Below are 19,326 nucleotides of genomic sequence, written 5' to 3'. Positions count from 1 at the left end.
CCCCAGGAGCCCGCCTCTGGCTCCCCAGGCCCCCGGCGCTGGGGCCTCTCCTTCTCTGTGGACGGCCACGGGCACTTCCAGGTGGGCGAGGAAGGGGCTGGGCCCGGCTCCCCCCAGAGGGCGGCAGGTGCAAAGCAGACCTACAGCTTGGCTGTTTCTGCCCAGAGCGTGGGACACCGTCTGGGAGCCGGGCTGGCCGTGGACCTGGATGGTGAGCAGCTTCACACGGCCCTGGAGAGGACGATGGAGAATGGCAGTCAGGGACTGGCCCTCAGGCTGCACCGGGGCCTCTCCGGGCTGCTGGGCACCCTACCTGCCCGGCTGCAGGTGAGTCGGCCGGGAGTACCTGAGTGGAGGGGGAGGGGTGCAGGTGGGTCAGCCGGGAGTACCTGAGTGGAGGGGGAGGGGTGCAGGTGGGTCAGCCGGGAGTACCTGAGCGGAGGGGGAGGGGTGCAGGTGGGTCAGCCGGGAGTACCTGAGTGGATGGGGAGGGGTGCAGGTGGGTCAGCCGGGAGTACCTGAGCGGAGGGGGAGGGGTGCAGGTGGGTCAGCCGGGAGTACCTGAGTGGAGGGGGAGGGGTGCAGGTGGGTCAGCCGGGAGTACCTGAGTGGAGGGGTACAGGTGGGTCAGCCGGGAGTACCTGCGTGGAAGGGTGCAGGTGTGTCAGCCGGGAGTACCTGTGTGGAGGGGGTACAGGTGGTTTGGCCAGGAGTACCTGTATGGACGGGCAGGGGGAGTGCGAGTATGTAGATTAGTAAGCCAGGAATACCTATATGGAGGGGGCTGCCGCCAGATGGGGCCCACCAGAGGCCAGGCACTCAGTCTCTTCCCCCCCTTCCTAGAAGGCTGAACCTTCTAGAATGTGTGGGACACGGTGACTAGGACTGAGGCTGAAGCTAGGCCACTGTGTCAGCCTTGATTGTGTGGCCTTGGGACGGTCACTTCCTCTTTCCCAGTGCCAGGGTAGTGACAGGCAGCTCCGTGAGGGAGGGGGGAAGTGGGAAGAGGCAGCCCCTCCCCACCCCACTGGTCTCCGCAGGTCAGCTGCAGTGGAGAGGCCGTGCCCGCCAGGCTGTGGGGGCTGTGCCACGGGGCTGTCGCTGGGCAGCCCCTTGAGGTATGGGGGTCTCTTGGGGGCGGGGCGGCGAGGGTGTGGTGGTCTGTGGGGCTGCACAGCCTGACCAGCAGGGGCAGCCTGCAGCGTGGCCTGGGCTGAGCTCTGGACCAGGCGGATGCCCGCGGTCCCCTCCCCAGAGCCTCCCCATCCCCCGCCGGCCCTGGCGCATGCGCTTGGGCTCCTGGCTCCTGTGGGCCCCGCCCAGCCTGATGGTGAGCTGGGGACCCCCTCCAGCTCAGGTAGACACCTGTCCTGGACCTGCTCTGCGTGGAGCAGCTGGACCAGGAGGCTCGGGTGGCTCAGGATGCTCCCCGACCAAGGCCCTGGGGAGGTGGGCTCTGCCCTCATTGCTGGGGAAACTGGAACACACAGCCGGATCCATGGCACGGCCCCAGCCCCCCGCACTCCAGCCTGGTCTGGTGCCTTCCGCACCCCATGCTGGGGTGAACTGTGCGGGGGCCAGGCCCTGGGCGGTGCCACCTGACGGGTAGCTGGGTGCTGGCCCAGCCTGGGTGTGGCAGGTGCCTGGTCAGCGTAGCCCTGAGGGCTGCCTGGGGGAGGAGGACGGAGGGGTTTCTGGTTCTGCGATGCCCATCCTGGCCTGAGAGCAAGGTCTGTGGGAGGCACCAGCAAGAAGCCTGGCAGGGAGCCCCCAGCAGGGAGCCCCGGAAGCTCAATGTGTAGGGGTCCTGCCCAGGCCCTGTGACTGGGGTTGTGTCTCAATAAAGCTTTATTTAGAGAAAGAGCTGCCGGGCCCAGCTGGCCCATGGGCTGTGGTTTGCCAGCCTCCAGGGCACCTCCCCCCCAGCCATGCTCGCTCTGCTGTGCCCCCTGCCCTCGCCCTGTGCCGACCCCACCTCCTTAAAGGTTTCTCCTGGTGGTCTCCACGGGCCCCTTGGTGCATGTCACCTGTCTCCTCACACCTCCTTCTGAGGGGCTCGGAGCCCCCACCTCAGCCTGGGAGCAGTGCCAGGGTGGCGGGAGCCGGCTTCTCGGCCTGCGATGGCCTTAGACTCCTTGGGTTTCCTGCAGATCTCCGTGGACCTTCGCGACGGCGGCTCTGGCTTTGAGCATTCCGGGTGCCTCGCCGTGGGGCCCGCGTCTCTCAACCTCTCTGTGAGCGGCAGTTCCCACGAGGGGCGCCTGCAGCTCTCCGGCCGGAGCCAGCACAACAGTGAGACCCTGCTGCGGGCCGGCTTCCCGGGCGAGGCCCGCCTGGCCGCCGAGCTGCAGGTGCATGGTAAGAAGTCTGGCCGCGCCTGTGCCCGCCCACCTTGATCCTGGCAGGCCCTGGGCCCCTAATGAGGCTCAGCTCTGGGCTCCTGGACCAACCAGGATAGGCCTGCCCTAGGGGGCTGCCCCAGCCCACCGGATCCTGCGCCTGACCGGAAGTCACTGCCTCACCTGCTGGGGGCAGAGTCCAGACCACGTTGCGGGCAGCACCGCACGCCCCGCGGCTCCAGGGGCCATTGTTCGCTGGCTTCATGGTCCTTGGCTAGGGAGGCGTCGAACCAGCCCCTGCCTCGGTCTCCCCTCTGTCCGCGGCCAGCTCCTCCTCTTGTCGCTTGTGTTGCACTGGGTTCAGGGCCCGCCCGGCCCTGTGTGACCTGGCTGCTGTCACTGGCACCTGTGCAGACCCCCTGCCTATGGACCATCACAGCACTGGAGGTTGGCATCGCAGCTCCTGGTTTGGGGGACTCTGTCCAGCCCACAGTGGAGGACGGGGGAAGGGAGTGGTACTGGGTGCTGACAGCGCACCTGCCGGCAAGCTCTCGGCACACAGGTGCTCCGGAAGAAAAATCAGCAAAACCTGCCTGTTCGCACGCGGGAGCTGTCTGTGGCCCCTCCCCCATTGCCGGTGTGCACCAGGGTAGACTCGCTGTGGCCTCAGGGCCTTTGCTCGGGCTGGTCGTTCTGCCGGGAACGCTCTCCCCCACATACCCGCTGGGCTCGCTGCCTGCACCCCCAGTTCCCTCCGTCTCCCCCCGGCTTTGTCACTGTGGCTGAGGGTGCAGATTCCTGATTGAATCTTTATTCGTCATCGTCAGCCTCCTGGGTACCCCATGCTGGAGTGGGTCCTCTGTGGGCGGGGGTGACTTCTCTGTGCTCCTGAGGGGCGCGCAGTAGGTGTGTAGTAGACAGCTGCCAGATGAAGGGGTGGGCGCGCCCGGGAGGCCATGGGAGCACTGTCCCCCTTCTCTACCCGGGGAAGCTCAGAGTCTGAGTTTATTGACTCAGGCCACACAGCTGACAACTGACACATCCGGGACTTGAACCCTGGCAGTCCAGCGCCTGAGCCACCCTCTGGGCCCCTTGTAGGTTGTGGGGAGCTGGCTCTGGACTCATCAGGACCCTGGGTGGCTCCCCCACACCCCTGCGTCGTCGTCTTCTGGCCTCAGACTCTGCCACACAGGCGGGGCCCTTCGGGATTTGGTCTTCCTGGTGGTGGGCTGTGCCCACTGCATGGATGCGGAAATCGAGGCTCAGAGCCGCCAGGCTTGGCAGCGATGGGGCAGGCCCAGCGTGGCCGGGGCCTGTGCGCTGAGCCGTGACCACAGGAACTGGTCTCTGATGCAAGCAGGCGTCCTCTGTCTCCCCTGGGGCTCCTGCTCCCAGGAACTGACCGTGAGACCTCCGCCCTGGGGTCTCCTCTCCTGGGGACTGGCCCCAGCCTCGGAGGGGGCGGAGCCATAAGGTGCTGGTGGGAGGGGGGGGCAGGCCAGGTGAGGCGGGCAGAGACTGGTGCGTGAGAGCCCAGAATGACCTGGGCAGCCTGCCGGAGAAGTAGCCCTTCCTGCTCGTCGGGACGTCGGGTGCCTGCCGTGCGGCAGACGCTAATGCTGGCTAGCGGCCTGCTTGGGTCGGGGTGGGGGGTCTGACATGGATGGGGAGTGGGGACGTGGCAATGAAGGGTTGGAGGGACTTCAGATGAGCAGTCAGGAGAGGCTTCCGGGAGGAGGTGCCACTTCAGCGGTCGCCCCAGTGAGAGGAGGAGCGAGCAGGCCAGGAGCCCGGTGCTGTGTTAGGCAGGTGATGTGGTAGAGGCTCGGGTGGCAGTGTGGCGCCGGCGTCCGCAGGCGCAGGGCCTGGTCTGCTTGCCGCCTCTGAGCTGGGGTGGACGTGAGTCCGTCCCCAGCCGCCCGTACCTTCCTTGCCTCTAGAGACCCAGACGTTGGCCACCGTGGCCCTCCGTGGCAGCGATGGCGAGGTCATCGTAGACGCAGCAGCGCTGGCGACTGGGCCACAGGAGGGCGCGCTGGAGCTGGCAGTGAATGCCAGCCACACGGTGCCTGCCCTGCAGAGGCTGGGCCTGCCCCGCGCCAGCCAGGTGAGTGGGTGTGACGGGGCGGGGCTCGCCCCGCTGTGTCTGTGTCAGCTCCCTTCCAGTGCCTGCTATGCAAAGGACCCGTGGCGGGCGTTGCTGCTGGGGATGCCTGCGCCTGGGGTTGTCCTTGTTTTCCCATGTACGCGGTACTGTTGCCAGCTGTAGCCAGCACCCCAGCAGCCCCTGGGGGCTGGCGTGGACAGGGGCCCTGAGCCCTGCCTTCTGCCCCTCCCCAGCCTTTTTTTTTTTAAGATTTGTTTTATTTGAAAGACAGAGTTAGAGAGTACAGAGAAATGGTTGCAGAAATGCACCCGTGTGGGGTGACCCAGCCATGCACCTGCTGTGGGGGGAGGGGACTCTCCCTGGAAGCCCGGGGTCAGGGTGGCACCCCCTGCACCCCACAGCTGGGTGGCTGGGGACCCTCTGTCCCCCGACTTCGCCTAAGCCCTTCCCTGGAGGGAGTGCCGCATTCGCTGCTGCCCTAGGCCCTGCCTGTGCTCCCTACCGTCCAGGCCACACCTTGGCTGCGGTCCCACCGCGCCCCTGTGCTCCCCTTCCTCCTCAGCTGCTGTTCCGGGGCCTCTGGGCCACCGAGGAGCTGAGCGCCTCCCTGCGGCTGACCTGCGATGCTCGCGCCTGTGTGGGCCTCGAGGCCCGGGGCCAGAACCGCGTGGTGAGGTGAGGGGGGCGTCTGGGGGGCTGGCGGGAGGAGAGGAGCTGGGGGCGGTAGCTGTCGTCTGGGCACCTTCGTGTGGCCACGTCAGACACAAGCACTGTGGAGGGGAGACTCAGAGAGGCAGAGCAGCGCTTCCAAGGCCACACAGCTGTGGCGAGAACCAACCCCAGACTCTGGGCTTGGAGGTGGGTGAGTTCTTGGTTTCACCAAGCCAGGCCTCTAGTTCTTGCCGTAGACGGCCTCACAGCCCTTGTCTTCTGGGGGCCATCTGGGGGCTGGGCACAGAGCTGGGAGCTCTTGTGTGCACAGCGGGTGGGGCCCCCTGGCCAGACTCCAGCGCCCAGCCCTCCTGGCTGAGGGAGGCCGAAGAGCGAGCCACTCACTAAAGACCAGTGGTTCTCACCTGGCTGCGAGGGTCGCCCTGGGACAGACACCAGCAGGTGGCCACGTTTCTGATTGACAGCTGGTGTTGGTAGGAGGGGCCGGGGAGCCACTGAGCATCCTGCCGTGCACGGGGCGGCCACCCCGTCGGAGCGTGGCTGCTCCTTGCCTTTCCACAGGCTTCGGTCCTGAGAAACCCACGTTGAGTCCCGGACGCCCCAAGTCAGAAATGCATTTGCTTCGTTTGCCCTTGAACCTCCTGGCTTAGCCCCACCTGCCTTCAGTGGGCTCGGAACACAGGTGGGCCTACAGCTGGGCACAGGCCAGGGCCAGCCCAGGAGCAGAAGCCGAGGTGCTGCTCCCCGGAGCCCCTGTTGCTTTCGCCAGCTGTCAGTTAGGAAAGTTGAGCCATCAGGAGTCAGAGGCCTTCGGAATATGGAGAGGGAGCTTGGCGGGGCGGTGGAGCCGCTGATGGGCACTGGGCGCTGGGCGGGTGCCCTCCTGCCAGCTACAGGCTCTCTCTCCCCCTCTGTCCTGCAGCAAAGAGCTGGTGCTGTCCGGCTGGCACCGCCTCCCTGCCCTCCTGGGCCTCTGCCCCAGCGCGGCCTCCGCCACAGCCAAGGTAACCGTGCCCCGGCCGCCCACTGCTAACCACTTCCAGATGCCCTGCCCGAGGGGAGCGGCTGCGCCTGGGCCCGCCCGGCTGTGCGAACTCAGCCACATCTGGCCGCCGCCAGCCTCAGAAACCCCTGGCTTCAGCTTGGGAAAACACAGCCAGGTTTACATTCCCGGGTGCGCCCACGAGACCCCCAGGAGCTGGGGGAGGCAGAGCCGGGCGCCAGGCGCGGGCCTCCCCTGGCCTGGCATGGTCCCCACAGCTGGACCAGATGACAGAGCCCTTGGAGCTGAGCCAGCCCCCCTCCACCCCTGTGTGTGAGCCTGGGGGTGCCGGGTGCAGATGGGGGCCTGCTCCACACAGGTCCTGTTCCCCTCTCCCTTTGTGCCGCCACCCTCTGCCCCGGTGCAGGAGTCCACGTATATGACCATCTGCTGCTGCTCTCCCTGGAGCGTTAGCAGGGAGCTGGGTTGGAAGTGGAGCAGCTGGGACTCGAACCAGCACCCACATGGGATGCAGGTGCTGCAGGCGATGGCTTTACTTGCTGTGCCACAGTGTCGGCCCCCAAGGCTGCTCTCGCATTCAGAGACAAAGGGGAGTGGGTACAGTTCACCCTCTGGCCCTTTGCACTGAGGGTCCACAACCCCGGGCCTTGGGAAACGTCAGAGACCCCAAAGGCAAGAAGTGTGTCTGCACCAGCACCTGTACGCGCTGCCTGCGTCCCCACTCACGTTCTGTCCACTTTCTCACCTCCTCGCTGTCCTCCCCTCTTGTTTCTGGATCCGTTTCAAAACCAGGTGCGGGAATCGCCACGCCTGCCCCGCGACATCTCCCCGTCACTCCACTCCCTGCATTTGCCCCTCATCCAGAACACCCCCGATCGGTTTGTCCGGTGCTCGCTCAGCCTGAGGTCCGGGCTGCCTGTGTGCGGTGGGTGCCACCCCAGCGTGGGGCTCTGACCGCACTGGCTGACCTCCGCCATGCTCTGTCTCCTGTCCCAGCTGCGGGGCACTGAGGGCGCAGCCGAGGCCACCCTCGGCATCGGCGTGGAGGAGCGCCGCTTCCACGTTGGCGGCAGGCTGGAGGCCACGAGGGCCACCGTCACCAGCACCGTCAGCCTGGAGCAGACCTTCCCCCAGGTATGTGCGGGGCAGCCGGGGGACCCCCGGGGACAGCCCTGTGAGAGCTCTGGGGCAGGCGGGGCTGTGAGGGGGCGGCGTGCACCACCCTGGCCTCCCGCCTGCTCTGGGTGCCCTTCCTTGGTCGCGGGTTGTTTACTGAGCCAATGCTAGGTGCCGGGGATATTCCAGACGCCGAGGCACTGCCGGAATCGGTGCTGGTAAATCCTCGTTCTCGTCATAGGTACGGTTTATGCACACACAGGCACACGTGTATGCGTGCACACACATGCACTGCATAGACCCAAACGCACGCTCACACACACATGTGTGCACCCACAAATAAGAAAACATCCTGGGTGTGACTCACAGTGGAGAAAAGCAGCTGGGGGAAGTGGCGGAGGGGACCAGGAGAGGTGCCCCGAGGAGGAGGTGACACGCTGAGCCAGCCCTGGGTGACAAGCAAGTGTCGGCCGCTTCAGAGTCTGGCGCTGAGCACTCTGGGCAGTGGGAACAGCATGTGCAAATGTCCGGGGGCGGGGCGGGGCACAGGAATGAACTCCGCGTGTCAGTGACCAGGCCACTGGGTGAGGGGACAGTGGCCAGCAGTGCGCTGACCGCAGGGAGCGGTTTGATCTGTCTGGGCCCCGGGCCCTGTGTGTCTGCGGAGACACCTGTGAGGAAGGCACTCCAGGGGGTAGGGCAAGAAACCGTGCTGTCTTGTGCCAGCAGGGGACGGAGGTGAGGAGTTTGAGATTTTTTTTTTTAAAGATTTTAATTATTTGAAAAGCAGAGTTAAAGCGAGAGAAGGAGAGAGCAAGCGAGCGAGCGCGAGTGCTTCTGTCTGCTGGTTCACTCCCCACATGGCCGGGGCAGAGCTGGTCCAGAGCCAGGAGCTGCTTCTGGGTCTCCCACGTGGGTGGCAGGGGCCCGAGGACTCATCTTCTGCTGATTTCCCAGGTGCCTTAGCAGGGAGCTGGATCAGAAGTGGAGCAGCTGGGACTTGAACTGATGCTCATATGGGATGCCGGTGCTGCAGGCAGTGGCTTAACCCATTATGCCACAGCACCAATGCCATTTAAAAAAATATTTATTTATTTGAAAGGCAGCAAAAAAGGGAGGAGGGACACCCAAGGACAGACATCGCAGCACAGCAGGCCCCTGCCACACCCCCATGCCACCCTTGGACCACTCTCAGTATGGGGCTGGGGTCCCTGACATGAGACGCTCCCACGACACCCCTTCCACTGTCAGCCCTGGAGCCCATCACTTCGCCAGGCTGCACAGGGCTGTGCATGGCGTCTCTGTCCACCTGGGTTATCTGCGGATGCACTGATGGGTTACCTCCCTGCGGACCGTCGGTGACCCTCCGCCCCCTTTGTCCTCTTCTGGAACCTTCTTTCCCACATAGAGGTGTGGACTGAGTTGCCCAGAGACACCTGCTCTGTCCTATTCCAGCTCCAGGTCCTCCCAGGGGAGCTGGTGCTGCAGACCACCTACGAGCGAGCCCAGGGCACCCGCGCCCTGCGCCAGACGCTGCTGTGGGATGGCCAGCAGGTGGCGCTCAGCGGGAGCCTCTCCGGGCCCTTCCTCGAGCCCACCAGGAACCTCAGCTTGCAGGGTGAGTGAGTGCGGGGGTGTGGGGTGGTGGCTGCAGGAGGGAAGACCATCACTCATTAACTCAACACACAGTCACCAAGCACCTGCTTAGCCCGGGTGCTGTTCCAGGCAGCAGGGTCCATCGGGAAATAGGCAGGGGGCAAAGGAACCGGAGCAGGATCGGGTGCCGCGAGGGGCTGTCTTGTGGGCAGGTACAAGAGCAGGTGCAGGGGCCTGGGGATGGCTGGCATCCTGTGGAGGCAGCAGCAAGAGAGAGAGGAGGAGGAGGGCGTGGGGGTCCCAGGCCTCCACCCTAAGAGGAGCCAGACCTTGTCCTGGGTGTGCTAAGGTGACAGAAAGGGCCTGGTGACTCCTGGCATCCTGGAGTGGGGGGGTCCTCGCTGGGGCTGGTGGGCAGGGGAGTGCCCCTGATGAGGCTAGAGTGTCCCTAGCCTCTGCTAGGACATCCTGGGTCTCAAAGGCGCCCTTGCAGGGCTGTAACGGGGGCCTGTGCAGCCCCCTTGGCTGTCACTGTGTGCGGAACCCCTGGGCCGGGAGCCGAGCCCGACCTGCTGTCCCTCCGAGCGGAGGGAAGGAGTGCAGATCCCAGCACCGGCGTGCAGCCGGCCTCATGGCTTCCTCCCCGGAGCCACATGGGCTGTGCCTGTGCCTGGGGGCAGAGGCAGTGGGTGTATCCCCAGCAGGGCAGGTGCTCTGGTGGGTGCAGAGCCACCTACGGCCCGTGCTATTATCGAGCCAGGAGCCGGCAGGTCAGAGGGGTGGACCTCCCACATGGGTGCAGGGACCCACGCACTGGGGCCATCTGCGGCTGCTTTCCCAGGTGCATTAGCAGGGCGCTGCTGTGTCAAATGCTGCCCCCTCCTGGCTGAGCCGTGAGCACTCGAGGGAGGGACGGCGCAGTCTGCAGCACGATGCTGTCTCCGGCTTGCCCTGGGGGTGTCCCGAGTGGTCTGGGGGCTCGTGGGAGCAGTGGCCTGCCAGGTCGGTAGCGGGGTCGGCTGCGAGTCCCCCGAGCCTCAGCTCACACCCCACCCCCCACCCCGTGTGCCCCCTGCCCAGTGGAGCTTGTCCACCCGCTGCCGCTCCCCCTGCCCCGGCACTGCAGTCTCCGCCTGTCCTCAGAGCGCCCAGGCACTGGCCGCTGGGACCGCCTGGTTGTCGGCTGGGACGGCAGGGAGCAGGTAGGCGTCGGGGCTGGACAGAGGCCCTGGGGGTCGGCAGAGCTGGGCCTTACCCTGCAGCCTAAGGAGGGACCCTTGGGGCTCTGCCCTGTGTGAGGAGCCCTATTAAGGGCCAAGGCGCTGGCTGGAGATTCTGGGTGGCAGCCCCACTGCGGCGGCGACTGCTGTTGGGTGACTGACACGTGGGGGGCTCCTCCATGCCCGGTGCTACTGTGAGTGCCCCAGCCGCCATGTTGCTGGTGGGAGCTGGTGGGAGGCGGGGCTGGGATTCGAAGCCCTGGATGCCTCTGACATGACCCCCTGTGTCCACCACTTCCTGTCCCGTCTCCGTCCCATGGTGCATTGGGTGTCATGTCTCCGAGCCTTGGTTGCCCCTCTGAGATGGGCTGGCGCTCTTCCAGGGTCTCCCAGGGTCTCCCAGGGGCTGGGAGTTGGCGCTCACAGCCACTCCCCCCCTTGACAGATGGGGACGGTTGTGTGCGGCTGGGGCTGGGGTGCCCGAGACTGTGCCTCCGCAGGTGCTGGTCTCCTCCTCTCTGTGGCTGGGGCGGGGCCAGCTGGCCGCCCACCTGGACCTGGCTCACCCCTTCAACCTCACCTGGCAGCAAGTGGGGCTCGGGGGCCTGGCCGAGAGCAGGGGCGGCAGGCAGAGCCGGCAGGTGAGCGGGCATCCTGGGCAGCCCTGGCGGGGGTGGGGAGCCGCCTGGCTGAGCCCTGGTGCGGCCTAGAGACCGCGGGGTCACCAGTGCCTTATTAAGTGCCTGCTGTGTGCCAGGGGCAGCTGCCTGCACCTGTGGCGCTCACGTTTTAATGAGGAGATGGTTTGTAAGCGGACGCACTGTTCACACGATCGCTTGTTTAGCGGGCGGCTGTGGGGTGCGCAGGCGGTTGGGCCCTGTCTGGCTCAGTGGCCTCAGGCAGCCCCCAAGTTTCCAAGCCTCAGTTTTTCCTCTGACGTGGAGGACAGTAGCCCAGCTGTGTGCCTGGAAAAAGCCAAAGACCCTACCCCAAATTTAAGCCAATGAATGAATAAAAAAACAAGATGTGATGAGGAGAGCCAAGAGGGTGTTGGGTTTGAGATCGGCTGTCTGGGGACAGGGGGCAGTGAGGACCTCCTGGGGGAGGGGCTTGTGCTTGGAGGGCTCAGGGAGGAGGAGGAGCCAGGAGCTGCAGGAGGGAGTGGGGCAGGTGCAAAGGCCCTGTGGCAGCAACAAGCTGGGCACTTCAGAAGCCAGAGGTGGGTAAGGCTGCAGCTGAGCCAGTGGCCAGGGTGGCCCAGTGATGGGGAGATGAGGTCAGGGGGTGACCAGGGAGCGTTAGCGTCTCCTCCCACCCCTCCCCGCCCACAGCCACCGCCCCCTCTCAACGCAGGTGCAGCTAACCTGGAACAGAGGGCCGCCCGTGACCCTGCAGCTCACCTGGGCCAACACGTCCTCCACACACAGCACGGCCTGGGCTGGCTGCCTGGCCGCCTCCCCGGGACAGGTAGGCACGGGCTGGACAGCCGAGCCGATGCGGCTCTCCCTCCCGTGTGCTGGGCCTGCGTGGTCACACATCCTGTTCTCTTCCTTGGCAGCTCCGGCAAGCCTGGGGCCTGAGCACCCTCCAGGCCTGCGGGGCCCTAACACAGACCCCAGCTGTGGTTAGTGAGTGGCTCCAGCTGGCCTGGGGCCAGACCCGGGTGCAGCAGAACGTGACCTGTGAGGTGAGCTGGGTCCCAGGCAGGTACCCACGGTGCTCCCACCTGCCACGGAAAGTGCCGGGTGCAGGGGATATGTGGTCCTGAGATCCCATTAGTTCTGCTGTAGGCCCAAGGGGACCCGTTGCCCCCTGGGAACCTTGGCTTTCCCAACTGTGAAATGGGTGCCACACTGCTTTCTTGGCACGGGGTGGAGGCTCAGGCCGGTGCTGGGGGCAGGGGCGGTGCTGGTGACCTCACTGGACTTCTTGGTGGGGGTGGGGGAGCGCTCCCCAGCATCATTGCCCTCCTGGGGCTCCCAATGGGCAGAAAGGGTGGCAGCTGGGCCTCACAGGCCCCTCCCCTCCCTGAGCCTCCCACCGTGGGCTCCTAGGACCCTCTGGCCGGGCAGAGGTCCTGCAGCGCGGGTGTCCGGGTTCTGGCCCCTTCGCTGTATGGGTCGGGGTCTCCTGCAGGTGGCAGGGGCGCTCTGGGCTACACTGGGGTCAGTCCCCGCCTCCACGGTGCACCCTCCTTCCAGGTGCCCCGGCCGTCCGGGGCGGGCACGATCCGCATCGAGGCCGGGCTGCAGCGCGTGCTCACCGCCCCCTGCGCCGAGCCGAGCTCCTGGGCAGGTGTGGGGATCGGCTCCCCGCCTCCGCCGCTCCCGGACCCTGCGGTGCGTGTGCGCTGGGGAAGGGGTTGTCGGGGGGCTGCGCGTGGTGACTCTGCTGGGTGCGGGCTGAGGCCGGGTGGGGTGGCGGCGATGGGGGTTCGGTCCACAGGCTCTGGTTCACAGATGCACCTGCCTGTTCTTCACCTGGGCACTGGCCTGGGTGCGGGGTCGGGAACGAGCGCCCCCTGCCTGTGGGCAGAGGAGAGCAGGGCACTGAGGGCCAGCCGCGGAGTGCACGGCCGAGCGTAGGGAGGGGGCCTCGCAGGCCTGGGGGAGGCGACCTTGGCAGCTCCCAGACTGCCTGGGGAGAGGAGTATGTGCATGTCTTAGCTGCGGGTCGGCTGCCACTGCCACGTGGGGGCGGGGGGAGCTGCACTCCTGGCGAGAGGGACAAGGGCAGTGCGAGCCCCGCCCCCTCCCCCGCCCTGACTCCTGACCCCCGACCCCCAACCGTCTCCCTGCAGCTCACCCTGGACCATGCTGGGCTGCCCCTGGGTTCCCCCTGCCAGCGAGGCCTCGCCCCAGACCCGGACCGCGGCCTGCAGCTCAGCCTGACCCTCCGCAACCGCAGTGGGCCCCACTCGCCCGACTTCTCCGGGGACCTGGAGGTGGGTGCCCGGGTGGGGGCTGCGGGGTTGGTCTCCTGAAGATGCCCGGACCAGAGGCCGCACCGCCGGGGCGGCCCCGCCATCTAGTGGCTGTGCTCGGAACTGCAGGCAGCGCTGGCTCGCCACTGCTTCCCTTAGCCCGACTGGGGACGAGGGTTCCTGACCCCCTGGGCCTGGCCCAGAGACAGAGGCTCCTCCCTGCTCCAACGCCAGCCCTTCCGGTAACCAGTAGTACTCCCAGCATGGTGTCTGCGCAGCCGAGGGCTTGAGTCGACTCCCAGGGTGCCCTTGACCTTCCCTCCTCCCAGCAGGATCCCTGGGTGTGCCTGTGGCCCAGAGCTGGACCTGATGGGAAAGCAGCTGCGGTTAGCCATGACTGTTACTGGCCCCCGTTAGGGTCAGCTGGCCTGCGGGTGGCTGGGGAGCTGAGCAGAGCTGTGTGTAAAGTCTGCTTTCTCCCCCGGGACCCGAGCTCGGGGAAGGACTCTCTCTGAGCCTGTTTGCTCGCCCGTGTGAGAACAGGCGTGTAACGGGCGCCCCTTCCATGTTGTCTCAGCCTCCCTGGTTGGTTGGCTGACCTTTATCTTGTGGTTTTGCCTTCTCTGAGCCTCAGTCTTGCCCTCTGTCGAATGGGAACAAATTCCACTTCTGTTTCGGAGCTGTTAGGTGGAAGAGGCGTTTGCCCAAGTGTCTGTGCATAGTAGGTGCCCATGAGGTGGTGCTGCCTTCCCGGCGCACCCCTCCCTTCAGGGGTCGAGGTCGGATGAGGATGGTGTCTCTGGGCTGGCGTTCTCTGGGCGCAGCAGCCACGGCTGTGTGGAAGGAGCTTTTCTTTCCCACATTCTCGCTCTCAGGGATGTGGCTGTCGGTTCTCGGTGTGCCAGCTGGGACCTGGGCTGTGCCAGCACCTGCAGGCCGGGTGGCCAGGCACCCCCCCCCCCCGCGCCTGCCCGGAACCAGTGGGCCCCGTGCACAGGGGGCCAGCGAGTGGCCAGGCGTCTGCTCAGCAGCCACCAGGGCTTCGTGCCACGGGTGACCCACGGTGGCGCCTCTGTGAACTTGCTGAGACCTTGGCCCTGGCTTGCACGCCGACTTACAGCTGGGGCACCAGGAATGTCCAAGGTGCCCCTGCCCAGGGTCCCCCGGGCCCATGAACTCAGGGTCTCGGGGGTGGGGCCTGGCTTCAGTGGGTGCCTGGAGCTGCCAGATGGGCTCCCACGTGGGTGCTTTCCTAGGTACCTTCTGCACCTGGTGGGGGCTGTGGGTGGGCCTCGGTCTGTAGAGCCAGCACCTTTGGGGGTTTGGGGCTGCCATGGGCAGGACCCCGCCTCACTCAAGCCTCTCCCCCCGCTCTCCCCCAGCTGCGAGGCCCCCAGGCTCAGTGGGTGGGCCTGCGCGGCCGCGTCTCTGCCTCAGCTGCCAGAAGCCTGGTCGTGCTGGAGGGAACCACGGGCGGCAGAGCAGAGCACGTGAGGCTGTCCGCGGCCACGTCCCACGCCCCGCGCTGTCTGCAGGTCTCCCTGGCCCATGAGGAGGGTGAGTGGAGGCCCCCAGGGGATGGGATCAGGGTGCTGATCCCGGTGGGACTTGATGGGACCCCAACTGGGGCGGCACAGGCTGCTGCCGCCCTGAGCTGACCAGGCCGTCAGGAAGGCCCACGGCCCACAGGAGGTGGGCAAGGGGGTGGTGACCTCAGATGGGCAGGAGGTTGACGTAGATGGGAAAAACTCAAGGCCCTCGAATGCTCGGGCTTGGGGCTCTGCCTGGGGTGATGGGGAGCCACAGAAGGCTGTGGAGTATGGCGGGAGCGGACGCTGGAGGCGGCTGGGGAAGTCCCAGGGTGACGCCAGGTCCCCTCTGGCCGCAGGGAGCAGAGACGAGAGCGTGGTGCTGCGGGCGTGCGCCCACGGGCGGGCGATGGAGGCGGAGGCGCTGCTTCAGGACGGCGCGCGGCTGCAGCCCCTGGGCCGCCTGACCCTGCAGGCTGCCAACCATAGTCTCCTCCTGGCGGCGCGCGGCTGCCCGGGGGCCCTGCTGGGCCACGTGGAGGTGAGGGGGCCCCAGCTGGGTGGGTGCTGCTGAGGCCACAGTGGTGCCAGGAGCCCCGAGCCCCCAGCCCCGCAGGCCCAGGAGTCTTGAGCGCGCAGTGCCGTCTGTGGCACACACGGCCCCTGCCTACTTCATTCCTGTGACGCCCAGGAGCCCCGGCCTGTCCCCCTGTCCCCACAGTCCAGGATTGCTGCGGTTGGATCCCGGGTGCGGGCCCAGCTGGAGGAGAGGGTCCGAGGCTTGGCTGCCTACCTGAGAAGGTTCCAGCCCCCGGTGGGTAGGCTCTGGACATGGGGGGGGGGTGTGTCTGTGCAGGGCTCAAGGCGTAAGCACCTGTGCCCGGCCCCCTTCGCTGACCCTGCCTCGGTTTCCCTGCCCAGGCACGGCCGGTGAGGGCCCTGGGCGGCGTGCCAGGCCTCCTGCTGCAGCTGTCACAGGCGTGGCTGGAGGCGGTGCAGGTGAGCGGTCAGGTGGCTGCCACCGTGTGGGGTCGGAGCCAGGCCAGGCGGGTGCTGACACAGGCCCTGCCCCTCTACCTGGAGCAGCTGCAGGCGGCGCTGGACCAGCTGCAGCAGGAGCTGGACCGTGAGTGTGGGAGCGGCCCTCCCTCCGGACCCCCGGGGTTGTTGGCATCAGAACGGGCGCCTCCTATCCTGGGGGCCCCCAGCCTCAGCCCCTTAGACCCCCACCTGCCTTGGACCTGCAGCCTCAGGCCCCGCTGCCCGCTGTCTACTCGGGTCTCTGTGCCTGATTTCTTGGAGTGTACAGTTCGTTCCCGTGGGCTCTGCTGTGGGACTCCAGGGCGTGTTCTTGGGTTGAAGCAAGGAGCCTGCAGCTCCATCCGGGTCTCCCACATGGGCACAGACACTTGGGCTGCCTTCTGCCTTCCCAGGCGCGTGGGCAGGGAGCTGGATGGCAAGTGGAGCAGCTGCTCCTACGCGGACGGTGGCGTGACGGGCCGTGGCTCTGCCCCCAGCGCTGCCCCGGCCTCAGCCATGCTGTTGGTGTGAACGGTGTAGGAGCTGTGAGCTCCTTCGGTTCCAGGGTGGGCGGGAACCCTCTCGAAATCCGGGGTCGCAGGCACCTGCCGGGAGACCACGCCTTGGGTCTGCTGCAGCCGCTGCCTTAGTTCTGTTTGCTCTTCCCCTGCCTGGTGTGGCGGCCTCCCCGCTGCAGGCCCCCTGGCCACGCTGAGAGATGCCTACCTGGAGGTGACGCTGCGACCCCTGGACGAGGTGTGGCGGGAGCGGGCCGAGGAGGCTGTGCGGCACCTGCGGGCCTGGGTGCCAGGGCCCGTCGAGGCGGCCTTGCGGGCCGTGAAGGGCGCCCTGGAGCTGGTGAGACTGGGCCGGGGGAGGGAGGGCACCCAGCCGGCTGAGGACAGCCCTGACGGCCCCCGTGCCCCTCCCCAGGCCGGCCAGCAGAGCCTGACGTGGGCCGAGGCCACCGTCTCGCGGGCACTGAGGCGGCTGTGTGGCCCCCTGCTGCGCCTCTACAGCTTCTCGGCCAGGTAAGGCGCCCTGCACCCTGCTGATGGCCTTACGCCCCCCGCCCCCGTCGCTGACTGACCACAGCCTCCCACGAAGGCGCTCCCAGTGCCCATCTTACAGATGTGGACACTGAGGCTGCTGTTTTGCTCCTGGTATTTTAGGAGGGCTTTCTCTGGGCAGGCGCTGTGCTAGGGGTGGCAGACAAAGGGCACGAGCTGGATCTGTACCCACACGAGCCTCATGCTTTGCTGGAGGGGAGGGGGGCAGGCACGAAGCACAACACAGAAGGGATCCCCTCCCGGCTCACCGACCGCCCATCCAGGGCCTGGTGGTGGGTGGCGCTGGCCTCCTAGGCCGCACTGCATGGTCTGGTTTAAGAAGGTTGTAGCCACGGAAGGCGATTCTGAGCCTCCAGAAACAGTTACAGCATGCTGTAACTCCGGGCAGGAGTCCTGGGGGCTGTCCCGTGTGAGACGCTGCTGGCTTCTGCGGCGTGGGCTGCAGAAAAGCCACAGGTGCTGGAGGAGCAGCGGCCTCGGTGCTGGGCCACGGGTTGGGGGCCACGTCACTCCACTCACGGGCAGGAGGCGTGGGGCAGTGGCTGTGAGGCCACCGGGGGCGGTGGAGGACTTGGGCCCTGAATCTCGGTTTGAGTGCAGTTCCCCTCTCACCAGGACTCTGCATTAGCGCCTGCCCTGCCGCCTCGGCCCTCGGTGCCGTGGAAGGTCCCCGCCCCTTAGCAGGTGCACACAGTATAGGGCAGTGGCCACAGAGGCCAGTGAGGATGGCCTCCCTGGCTGGGGCTATGGGAGAGGGAGGGGTGCCTGGTGGGAGTGGGGTCTCATCACCACCAGGTGGGGGCACCACCAGCGGGCCCAGGTGCCTGGAGGCTGCTTGCTCCCTTGTCCCTCCTGCACCTGCCTGCTGTCGGGGGCCAGCGTAAGCCAGGGTTTCCCTGTTCCCTGAAGCCCCGTGAGGTTGACTTGGCCCCCGTTCTGCATCTTGAGGTTCCTCCCCTACGTGGTAGAAACTTCCAGAACCTTCCGGCTCCAGGGGCTCTGGTTTGTGCCCACCCCCTGCCATGGCGCTGCTCTTGCTGCTTCGTGGGCCCCCCAGCCCAGACGTGAATCTTGGCTCCCTCTGTGCCCTGGCCTATCTGGGCCCCTGCGGCACGGGTGTGGGCCCCTGCGCCAGGTCCCAGCGCTGAGCCTTGGCCCAGGCCTGTCTGCACTGAGGCAGCCCGCCGAGGGGGAGCTCGGGGCTCGCTGCTGTGAACTGGGGTTTTGCTCGGGGGCCTTCGGCAGGACGTGAGGCACAGGCGGGCACTCCTTGGTCTTCCCTGCAGGAACTTCTCGGTGCTGGTGACTGTACCACTGCTGCCTGCAGGGGACGAGCCCTGGGACGCGGCCCGGGTGGCCAGCTACCTGGTGGAGGAGAAGCTGCTGCGGCCGCTCCGTGCGCTGTACGGCGCCAACGTGCCGGCCGCCTTCTACAGGCTGCGCCACCGCCTGCTGGGGAGTCCCGCCGAGTGTGAGTCTGGCTGCCCCCTGCCCGCCGAGGGGCATGGCCGAGAGTGCCCCAGGGAAGCCCTCGTAGGTTTCCTGCATCTCAGTGGACTTGCTCAGGTTGTCTGGGGCCCCGGCTCTGCTCTGTGTCTGGGACACAGGGGTGGGGGAGGGGTGCTAGGGTTCCCGGCCAGCTCTGTCCCCCAGGACCCTGCTGGAGCAGCAGCAGGCAGAGTTCCTCTTGCAGCCGGAAAGCTGCTAATTGAGTCCAGACTGTCGGCGTGGGGAGCCTGCAGCCAAGGGCTGTGCTGGGAACGGACATGGGGCGGGGGCCCGGGGCCGCTTTCTCTTTGGACTCTGTCTCCCCCCCTCCCCACCCCGTGAAGTCCAGGTGGCACTGAGTCTGCCTCCTGCAGGTAACGAGCAGGTGCCACACTTGAGCCCAAGCCGCTGGTGCAGGAAAGGAGCTGGCGTTCCTGGGGCAGCCGCACCCCACCCGCCCCTGCTCGGTCAGCAGTGGCTTAGCTGCGGGGTTCACATTGAGCCTCATGGGTGGGTCTGGGTCTCAGTGGGAGGTGGGTGCCGTAGATGCCCGCCTGTGGCCTGACCTGTGCCCCTGGGCTCCCGCAGCTGAGCAAGGGGCTCCCAGCACCTCCCCCGTGAGCCACCATGAGGCTGCCACCAGGCCACGTGTGTGTGCCAAAGGCGGTGCTTTCACAGCACCCCACGGGGTGGTCGGAGATACCCTTCTTGGGCTATCGATTGTGGATCCTGAAGAGATGAGAGCTGGGTCCCCAGGGCACCTACGTCATGGCCGATGGCGCCCTTGTCCACGCACTTAGACAAAGGAGCCCGTCTTTCCCAGCGGCTTCCTCGAGCTGCCCCCCCTTGCCGTGCTCAGTGCATGTGTGGTGGCTACGTTTCCACTCCTGGAGGCAGCTGTCCGTCACCAGCAATGTTGGAATGCTTTTATCACCTCAGAAATCACCCTTACAGCCTTGGCCCCGCCCCCTTCCTTTCTGCCAACCCTTGGCAACCCCCAGACTCTTGGTGGCCACGGCCTTGCCTACTCCGCACGGCACGCACGCCTGCGGTCAGAACTGAGGCCTCTGGCCACAGACGGTCCGTCAGCATCAAGGTTCCAAGGTTTGCCTGGGTCACAGCAGCTGTTAGCGCTGACCTCCTGCCTTTTGCTCAGTCGGCGGCAGACTTGGGGCACCCGGAGAACTGAGGTCTCCAGATGCCGGGATGGGGTCCTTGGGGCTGCGGGTGCTGGGCTGCCTGT

The 19,326-nt window shown here is 66.6% G+C and overlaps 1 protein-coding gene across 1 annotated transcript in view; it reads left to right on the top strand.

Annotated features, from left to right (window-relative positions):
* Positions 1-19,326, top strand: part of LOC133751072 (uncharacterized) — a 121,387-nt gene that overhangs the window by 72,046 nt on the left and 30,015 nt on the right. Inside the window, exons 40-60 of the mRNA XM_062180953.1 lie at positions 29-327; positions 1,041-1,118; positions 2,151-2,358; positions 4,280-4,446; positions 5,009-5,121; positions 6,041-6,122; positions 7,118-7,255; positions 8,693-8,855; positions 9,914-10,035; positions 10,554-10,694; positions 11,407-11,520; positions 11,612-11,740; positions 12,255-12,392; positions 12,854-12,997; positions 14,359-14,533; positions 14,865-15,046; positions 15,227-15,319; positions 15,427-15,631; positions 16,223-16,383; positions 16,459-16,556; positions 17,882-18,066. Coding sequence (XP_062036937.1) covers positions 29-327; positions 1,041-1,118; positions 2,151-2,358; positions 4,280-4,446; positions 5,009-5,121; positions 6,041-6,122; positions 7,118-7,255; positions 8,693-8,855; positions 9,914-10,035; positions 10,554-10,694; positions 11,407-11,520; positions 11,612-11,740; positions 12,255-12,392; positions 12,854-12,997; positions 14,359-14,533; positions 14,865-15,046; positions 15,227-15,319; positions 15,427-15,631; positions 16,223-16,383; positions 16,459-16,556; positions 17,882-18,066 — 3,135 coding nt within the window. The remainder of the gene's footprint in view (positions 1-28; positions 328-1,040; positions 1,119-2,150; positions 2,359-4,279; positions 4,447-5,008; positions 5,122-6,040; positions 6,123-7,117; positions 7,256-8,692; positions 8,856-9,913; positions 10,036-10,553; positions 10,695-11,406; positions 11,521-11,611; positions 11,741-12,254; positions 12,393-12,853; positions 12,998-14,358; positions 14,534-14,864; positions 15,047-15,226; positions 15,320-15,426; positions 15,632-16,222; positions 16,384-16,458; positions 16,557-17,881; positions 18,067-19,326) is intronic.

The sequence above is a fragment of the Lepus europaeus genome, chromosome 21 (genome assembly GCF_033115175.1).
Source record: "Lepus europaeus isolate LE1 chromosome 21, mLepTim1.pri, whole genome shotgun sequence".
NCBI classification, from domain to species: domain Eukaryota; kingdom Metazoa; phylum Chordata; class Mammalia; order Lagomorpha; family Leporidae; genus Lepus; species Lepus europaeus.
Note: the sequence above shows the minus strand (reverse complement) of the source record. Positions and strands in the feature narration are given on the sequence as shown.